The sequence below is a fragment of the Atta colombica genome, unplaced genomic scaffold (assembly GCF_001594045.1).
Source record: "Atta colombica isolate Treedump-2 unplaced genomic scaffold, Acol1.0 scaffold321, whole genome shotgun sequence".
In the NCBI taxonomy this organism is placed as follows: domain Eukaryota; kingdom Metazoa; phylum Arthropoda; class Insecta; order Hymenoptera; family Formicidae; genus Atta; species Atta colombica.
Genome location: NW_017259428.1, coordinates 382,155 through 392,143, shown reverse-complemented (window position 1 = coordinate 392,143; position 9,989 = coordinate 382,155). Strand labels below are relative to the sequence as shown.

At 33.9% G+C, this 9,989-nt stretch overlaps 1 protein-coding gene across 1 annotated transcript in view; it reads right to left on the bottom strand.

Annotated features, from left to right (window-relative positions):
• Nucleotides 1-2,894: 2,894 nt before the first annotated feature.
• Nucleotides 2,895-9,989, bottom strand: part of LOC108690433 (protein lozenge-like) — a 37,423-nt gene continuing 30,328 nt past the window's right edge. The window contains exons 5-6 of the mRNA XM_018197724.1: nucleotides 4,475-4,645; nucleotides 2,895-3,713 (exon numbers count right to left, since the gene is read on the bottom strand). Of these exons, the coding sequence (XP_018053213.1) occupies nucleotides 3,238-3,713; nucleotides 4,475-4,645 (647 nt within the window). The 3' untranslated portion in view covers nucleotides 2,895-3,237. The remainder of the gene's footprint in view (nucleotides 3,714-4,474; nucleotides 4,646-9,989) is intronic.

Genomic DNA, 9,989 nt, shown 5'->3' with positions numbered 1-9,989 from the left:
ATATATATATATATATATTACGTTATATACATAACGTAAGTATAGTTGGTGTTATTTATTTATTTAATTTATTTCCTTTGTAACGCCGTAGAGATTATAATTGAACGTTGATGTATATATATATATCAGATATTATGTCCGATGTTTCTCTACGTATGGTGTATTCCATAAATGTTATAAATGTTGTTGAACATCAGATGGTTTAAATGGAAGGATTAATAATTGATAATAAAATGTGCCTATCCTCCGTTTTTCCCCAAAATGCATCTAGATGTATGAAAAGTAGTGCGACTGGAAAATCGTTATAGATTTCAATACAGCTAAAAGATGCGTGTCCACGAAAATATATATACAGTAAATGGAAGAAAATATATATACAGTACGAAACATATATCTCTAATAAGATGTATGAAAGTTAAAATAAATGAATTCTGATATCTGAGTACTATTTTATTACTATGAATACTTACTGACAATAAGTAACTATTGTTGCACGTTTTTGTTTAGGAATATAATTTAAATTTTTAATATAAATAATTTTAATCTTTTTAAGCTTTTTTAAAAAACAATACAATGATTATAAAGGGCATTAAACAATATTGAGTGTAAAAGAATTATTAAGACATGAAATATATTATATTATTAAAATTCGAATAAGTAATTATTTAATCGACTCTACATGCCCTTTGTATTGTTTTTTTAAATTAAGAGTCTTATATTGTTTTATATGTTTTAATCTTTTTTATTGTCAATTGTGTTTTACTAAAACTGGATGCATATTAAGTTCTCGAACAATATTTTATCAAGGATTTAAAGACTGTTTCGATCAAGGGTCGCGAGTTCTATTACGCGATTTATTCCCATCGGCCATGCTCGGCTGGTACCAAAGATGTCGACCATTTCCTGCGAGACGAAACGTATTTCAGTTCGTTTTAACGGACGTAGAAAGGGCGGGAGACTCTCGTCTGCGGTTGACTGCGAGTCGAGTCATCCTCGTAAAGAGAGAAGCTTACGAGCGACGGCCGCCTTGGCTTATTCCGTGGTTTTATTCGTGGCGTTCTATTCGTAGGACGCGTCGAGGCTGTAAACAAGAGAAGTGGGGAAGAGTGAAGAGATCTCTCCAAAGTGTGAAGTCATTGAAGTAGGAAGAATTTTTCGTCCGGCTTTCCACCATTATCAGTACTTTCGATCGTAATAATATATTTTGCCTCTCACTTTTGTCTATTATCAAGAGGAAAAAGAAACAAAAATGAAAAATATCAGATATTAAACCCCTTTTTCATCATTTAACTCTTTAATGATTGCGAAGAAATAGTGGAGCATTTGCAAAGATTCATTTCATAAATTACTTGTGACGATTCAATCAATTTTAATGAGAAACTAACATTTGTTTTTATTTTAGATACTTTCTGAATACTTTTAGTCTTGTAGTTATTTATAGAAACAAATAATGTGGTTATATATTAAAGAAGAAAACAAGAAGAAATTACTTGTAACTGGGAAGTAGACATTTAGTATTTCCAGTCTCTTATTATACTTTGATTTCAGTTACTTATGAAGATTACTTCGTTCTCGTATATATATATATATATTGTCAAACAGCAAAATCCCCAAGACGCTTATTAAGTTCTTAGCCAGTAGCGTAGTAATTTCATTCTATCGTATTTTTAGACGATATTCTATTATTTTCTATTATTTTCTATCAAATGCGATGGTACATCTTCGTGGCGTATTGTTTCCGACGGATTTCTGACTTAAAATTTATGTATTGTCCATAAATCCAATAAATTTAAGAAGATTGTGAAAGAAGAGAAGATGGGAAAATTGAGTGAAAAATTAATTATTTAATCTTTTCACGTTTAATTAGAGTGCAAAGGCATGTGATTTCAAAAGAATTATTCTAATTTAAATATGATGTGACTGTAATTTAGGTGTTACCTGTATGATTTTTTATAAATAAATTAGCTGTTGCACAAAATATGCTATGGGCTAATTTAGGTGAGGCAAGTTTAAAGATTTAGCTGACGCGAGGCAGCATGGGGTGACTCGCTAATAAAGGGACGCAAGAACGACGAACCGACGATGTCGCGACCAGCCAGACCGCAACTATCCATCCGTTCGTCATTTCCAACGTGCTTTAAATATTAAATAGAGCTTGCTGCGCTCGTAAAAAGGGTTATCTGTTCCCCCATGACGAAAGAGACAACAGCGTCGCTATAGTTCGTTCCCGTGCGAATGAAAAGTTTTCTATCGCATTTATGTGTGAAGACGGAATGATCCGTTCATTATTTCTGAAATTAATTTCGAATTTGTGAAAGAGTTTAAAAAAGTTTATTCACATAGTATATTCTATGGATATAAGAGGAATTTTTTCAAATGTATTTGGTTATTCTTGATACTCGTGTTGAAACTTTTCCATGTCAAGAGAAAGGATTTAAAAACCTATCGAGCAAATTTATTTCATTTCTGAAAATATGTGTATATTTACAACGTTACAGGGTTTGACTAACTTTTCCGCTCAAGAATCAAATGATACTTTCATGATCCGATTCTCAACTCGTTTTACAATCGAATGAAGATCCCGCTTTGCGCGCACATAACGATTCTTCAATCATTGATCAGTTTTATTAATTTTATTTAATTAGATTTCGCAGAGACTCGCTAATCTCTAAGAAGTTTTTTTTCAATAAAGTTTATTTCATTTCATCTCATGTTCAACATGAATGAATTAATTTCAAATACACTATGAAACATCGAAAGACTCTTCACTTTTGTGCGCACAATGACGATTCTTCACTCATTGATTAATCTCATTAGGAGTCTTTAATGAAATCTTTCATTACTGGATGGTTTTTCATAAATTGAAAAAGTTTTTTTTTAGTAAAGTTCGTTTCTCACTTTCTCACTTCGCTGCAACGTGAATGAGTCAATAATTTTTACTTTCATATACGCGATGCACTACGGGAAATCATACCGGATATCATTCACCTGGGTTCTTACAGACGCATTAATTCGCATAATTGCGGATGATCCGAAGAAATATTGCTATTCACACAGCATTTATCTTATGCACATCTTTCTTCTAGAAAGTACTTGGTACAGATCCTGCTGTCTTTGTTACACTAATTAGAGCACTAATTAGAAATTATATTGCCACACTCGGAAAATTGCGCATTAGCGGAAAGTTGCACACACGATATGTCGCATAATTTCAATGATAACACAGATTTCTTCTTTTTAGTATGGTCTCCATACATCATTTCTTTGCTCGCTTTCTTCGCCAAGTACGCCGATTTCTCGAATACTACTGATAGTAAGATTGCCACCGGCTATAGTGACCTGTTCCTCACTCAGATCGCCGTGCAGATGCAAATGAATCTGGTTTTGATTGACGGTGCTGTATAGCTGAGGATAGAGGACCATCGGTGTCGGACCTGTGATGTAATTCTGACTCGGATTGTTGTAGTAGCCTTGATAATTGGGATTGTAATTGTGGGAAGCCACTGGGACCGGGGTCGCCGGACCAGGTGTCCAGGAACTGTAATGGTAACCCGGGCTACCCGCACTGCCCGTGCCACTACCGGCAAAAATGTCAGGGTCGCTGGGTCTGGTCGGCACCAAGGGCAAGGACGTGGTCGGCGAGGTGCCATGTCCTGAGTACATGGACACGCAATTCGGCGTGTAGGTATCCTGTTGAGTTTCCGAAGGAAGTACTGCAAGCAGAAAACAATGTTCCGATTTGCAAATTATTCGATAATCGTGAAAACAATTACAAAGTCTCTACAGTCTACTAATTTACAAAATTTCGTTTATTATAAAGGATATTTATAACAAAATGCGCAAATAAAAACATTAAATAACTTGTAATGTTGGTGAATTTTTAGATATTAATTATTACATGGAAAAAACGCTTTTGCTAAAATATTTAAAATAATTTTGCTGAACTATCGAAAGAATGATGCCAAAAATTAAAAATTGATGAGCAATCGTTGTAAAAAATTTTGATGTTCTAACAATCAATTGAAATTTCCAATCAAATTATTTTAATGATCTGCTACAAAATTAGTTTCAGATTGTTTTCAGTAAAATTTTAGATGTTTCAACAAAATCGTTCCTTCTTTGTAATAATTAAAATCTTCCAAAAATCTTTTTTGTGCGTATAACTTTGCTCTATTTGATCAAGAATCATTTCTATTTCTATAAATATAATTGATGATAAGGTGATTTATACTCTGTAGAGTTTCCACATCTAAAAAATCGATTATCTATAATATAATTTCTAAAATAGATACAAATGATACACCTTCGAGATAGCGTGTTACGAAACTTTTTCCCGGAACGAGTTATGCGTCAGAATGTATTAAATCGTCGTAGGTGTTTCTTAATTAGCAATGCGTCGGCGAATCACATTGCTGGATTAGCGACGTAAATGAATTCAAGTTTTTTGATTACTTTATGTATTAATGAATCGTACCGGTTGGTAATGGTACCGGTTCCGTTGTTGGATGATGTGACAATGATTCTCCTGGATATGAAAACGCACCGCCAGGTAAAGGAGAATAGGAACCACTGCTGCTGACTGGAGGAGCCGGATAAGACGGCGCTGTGGATGGATAAGCCCATTCTGTAGTACCGATACCCGTGTCTATAACAGAAAATGTTATTTGATTAATTGATCAATTTTCTATACAAATAAGACCAATGACATAAATAATTTGCAAAACGATTTATATTTTACCTTCATATTTTAATTCAAAATAAATTTTTAATGCAATAAATATGTTCAAAAGAAATCGTATATATCAAATTTTAATTTAAATAAATTCCGTATGTAATCCGTCAGAAACTAAAGAACTGAATCGTCTTATGGCAGTGTACTGTAAAACGTGCTTCTTAAAATGCGCAGCAAATCGTATGAGTCGGTAACGGAGTTTCGAGTGAGTAACGTAGGCAGATTAATTGATATGAGTCATAAATCGAAGTAGGCGCGACGGAAACTTAAACGCTGGAAGTGAATGTATGTGCATTGTACGTATATATCTCGTATGAAAGAAACGAGTAGCATCGCGTCGTCGAGATCAAGATCATTAAGTAAAGCAACGATTGCGAAACAAGTGCTAGTAAAAGTGTAAATATACGATCGAATGATTCGTAACTTTCAAATCATGTCTTCCTGGATTTTTTCTACATAAATGAGTTTTCTACATAAATGAGTGATTTAAATATGATAATATTATTAAATATTTAATAATTCTAGTTCCGGCGGAAGTCATTTTATTAATTTTTATAATTGCAATCTCACTTCCACGAAAAAAGTCAAGTCATCTTTCTCTGCAGCTCTGTATTTATTGGAAATATTAGTAATATTACTGGTCTTATGGCTATTACTGGTCATAAGTTTCTGAAGTATCATGTCCCGATTATGTACAAAACCATTCTTAACATAGAGAAAGACAGAGAGAAAAATGATAATGCGATGAATCATATACGATTCGGAGAAATTTTTCGGTGTCATTGTCCCATATATGTACGAAGCGATGAAACATTTCATTTAATTAAAATGTACACATATTATATACCATTCTATTTTATTCTCACCTAGAAAGATATTGTAGAATTATAAAATATTCCAAAATGTTGGTAAAAATATTCGTTTCTTTGATTTTGGATTTTTTGATAGAACATTATATAAAATTTAACTTTTGTATATTATATTTTGCATATATTTTTTTAGTATTTTGTAATAATTTTTAATGTTTATATAATTTTATTCTTAAAAAAAATCAAAGATTGACCTAGATGATCTTTACTTACATTAGCAATATATCATATATAACAGATACAAGCATTTCTAATGGAACAATTGGTGAGAAAAATCCGTAAAAACATTGATGATAATCACTGAATGAATAAAGACTGGTTAATGATAAAAATCGGTTTTCAAGGGTATTCACCATTCACTTTGTTCCCTTCACTACTACTGATCATTGACAAGTTTCGAGATGTATTTCGAATTCCGATTTCTCTTACAGAAAACTCAATAATTTTGAAAACAACTTTTTTTTAATTTTTAAAAAATTTATATAAAAATCGAGACAACTTTTCATTACTTTTTGGAAAAATATTTTAAATTTCTTCAGAAATGAAAAATTGCAAATTTATCTCAGTCCTATCTTTTTGTAGAGTTATCTCTGTAAGATTTCGATATACATAATTTGTATTGCGAGACTTCTAATAAAATCTCTGTTAATAGCACGTTGTTGAATGATAATTATATCTCATCGCTGTTAAACGTTTTATTCACGCTTCGAAGAAAATTAATATGAGACTGGTCGGAATTATCTATTTTCGCGTGCAAGCTACGCGTGTGGGGAATACCTCTGTCTTCTCATATGGAAAATATATGTAAAATACTATTCTCGCGAATTCGTTACAATCTCTTTCAAGTTTCCCCTATTTAGCAATAGTAACTGGAATTCATCGTTATCAGTAATTATAAATACTTGTCATGCTTACAATTAGTTGTCGTTAGTAACAACATTAACTAGAATTCGTCATCAATCACGTTATCTTGTGATGCTTGCAATTAATTGTTGATGATAGATTGGGGGATTTCCATGCTATTCTTCTTAGGCCAGTGTTCTATTTGTTAGAAATACATTGAAAGAAAAGATTAGCTGCTACAGCAAATTAGATGGTAAAATATGGCATAATATTTTTAATTAGCTGAAGCAATCAATTTTTGGTTGTGTTGTGTTAGCAATCCTATCGAAATCCTATTGCTAAATTGCTAATATTGCGGATAGATTAACGCAATTAAAGCTGCTGCAATTAATTAAAATTGTTATGCCATATTCAGCCAATCTTTTCTTTGTAGGACAAGTTCAAGTCATTGATATATGCGACAGGTACAAATGATATAGTTTCGAATATCGTTCAAATCGGCCGAGCTCTATTATGAGGTGAGGTCGAGGTCGGTACCGATCAGTTCTCGGGCAAAACTGTCGTTACGCCTACTAAGCGGAAGGTCGAGGTCGTTTCGAAATTCTCAAAGAGGACCGCCATGCAGGACGATCAGGCAGGGTACAGAAGGGGATGATTATCGAAAATGGCCGTGTATTTGCCGCAATTACCGGAACAACGGTAACAAAACAAAGGCACTAACACAACACTCTACTCGGATTGGTGTCGGCAGGACCATCTGTTGGATAATAGTCCGCTTCTCTCGAATGATTCTCTATGAGAGGACGAGTGAGAAAAGAAAAATAACGTCCTATTCCATTCAGAACGAAGGATCGCTTTTTATCTTCTTCTTTTTCGCTCTTCCTTTTTTGTCTAACAATGCTTTATTAGTACGGTGACCATACGTCCCCTGTTTTTTTAGGGACATTTTCAAATTTGTCGTTCCAATTAATACTATCCTATATAATGCATTTAATCATTCTCTTATGTATATCCTTGTAATCATTTTTACACATACATTATTTTATTTACATTTTTTTATAAATAACAGATCAATAAATACACTGGAAAAGTCTTATCGTATTAATTGAACTTTTGGAAGAAAGGTATACAAATCAGACACTTATAATAAAACTTATCAAATATTCTAATTGAAATAATCAGAAAATTCTGATCGACTTATTTTGTTTATACTTTTTGTTGGTACAATTAGAACATTTTTCTTAGTGATATTCTAAATTTAAACTTTCATGCATATTATAATAAAGTTAAACGTGGATTGGATTACTTATTGCATAATATATCGATTAAACGATAAATAATTAAATGTAAATTAACTACGTCATTTACATCTTTATTCCCCTATGCGTAGGAAAATCCATTCTTTCATCTATGCATAATGAGGAACGTAAAATCCGATCTACAAAAATAAGAGCAGATCACTTCGAACTCTCCATTGGATTATTCGAGTAATAATTTAACGATCGACGTTACGCTGCTCTATTTCGCTCGTCGTCATCATCGTTGATTTAACATTCATCGCAGCTGACCATTCACAGCTGATCATTGTCGTCACGCTAATGCTCGCGTTGTCGCCGGTGATCAATTCTCAGAAGGCAACTTCTTGTTCTTCTTCGTGGAGGATCGCAACCTCGTCGTCGTCGATCCCGTGGCCAAAGGAACATACGAGTCCTGACCAAAGGAACTCCGAGTTGTTTACTGCTGTCCTATATTTTTCTCTTTCTTTTTTCTGCCCTTCTCTCTCTCTCTCTCTCTCTCTCTCTCTCTCTCTCTCACTCCACGGGTGTGAAACCACAGTGAGGTGGTTTTGGTGCTTAGTCCTCCGACCAGCCATCTACTTAACGAACCATCCATCGACCGCCGTCATTTCGCCGTTTCTCGGTTTCCCTCCCATCTAGCCGCCGCCCCCGCTCTCTTCTACCATTTCGATCCTTCATCTCTTCACTCCGCAATGCTACCGCTATCCGGCGATTCGATCGACCTCATCTTCTCGCTACCGACTTAAGATTGTTCAGAGATTTCTTCTCCGTGCTCCGAGAAAAGAGATCCGGCCTAGGCGATCGTGACTGCCTGCAACCTTGATATTAGCAAGCTGCATAGAAGTTATACTGCATAGAAGTTATACTGCAGTCATTTTATTATCAATTGATGTTGCGATTTAAAAAACCAACTTTTTCTCGTCTCAAATTACTGAATTTTTACATAGAGAATAACGTTTTAATTAAATCAATAAAACGTACCAACAAGAATGGCATTTTAGTGAGATCAAACAGAATTTCTGGTTATATAATAACAACTCATTTCTGATTATGATAACCAGAAATTCTGTTTGATTTTACCAAAATGTCATTCTTGTTGGTACTTGTTGGTATTATTAAAACATTTTTTTAAGTGCACGTAAATTAAATTAAGCTAATTGGGATTATATTATATATTTAATCGCATAATGCACCGATGATTGCATAATTCAGAATTGCTACATTCGTAAATTTATCATGAAAATATATTCCATTTTTTTTCCTTATTAGTTAGATATCAACATTTTCCTGTCAAACTTTTCCTTAAAGCTATTCGAGGCGAGAAAGAAAAGTGATGTGAGTTCGACGTGCTTTCAGCGAATACTAATTCGCCTTATCATAGTAGAATTAGATAAGATGTTATGTTGCGCACGATGATACAATCAATTAAAAATCGGCCTTAGATACTAATCCTTAATACTTTTTAAAATACCGTTTTCAAGTTGTTCATTATAATGTGTCAAATATAAGAACAAAAAAATCGAAAAATATAATCAAATCATTAAACTTTATTAACTTATGTCAGCTGCATTTAGGATCAAAATGTACGGATGCCATTATTTTGCTACTGTGCACATCTTCGGAAATACAAACATCTTGTCTAATTGTCTCATCCTTCACAGCGTGACATGAGCAGGATTCAGAATCTCGGACGAACCGAGAGATCATAACCGTTAAGAAGAACTCAAGAAGCTCATGGGGCTTCGGTTCCCACCAAGATAGATGCTCGTTCGGTCGTGTAATGTAAGTCGATATTGCCGCGTCGTCTTAATATAACGTCGAACCAAATCCATCTATGTGCGATCGATATATCGGTCGATATGTCGGCACATAAACTGAGCATAACGTAGCGAACGAAAGAAGTCTTATGCATACGCGCGTTCAGGAAACTCGTGCGTATCGCTTACCATCAACGATTTCTTCTTATACCGAGTATCCTGTCTCGAGGATAGTGTTTCTTCTCGGAGACGACGAGATCTCAGCAAGACCTGATCTGTCCGATGCTATTTCGATCTCGTACGTCGAAAGAAAATATTAAAATACCGAAATTAACAGAAGACTAAAAATTTTCTACGTGATTTCTACTCATTTACTCTATTCGTTTATTCCTCTGTCATTACATCAAAATTGCGAATTATTAATAGTACAGTTTTAACGATTTAAATTTATTTTCTGGAAAACTTTGTTTTTTGTGTCGTTGTTGTGATG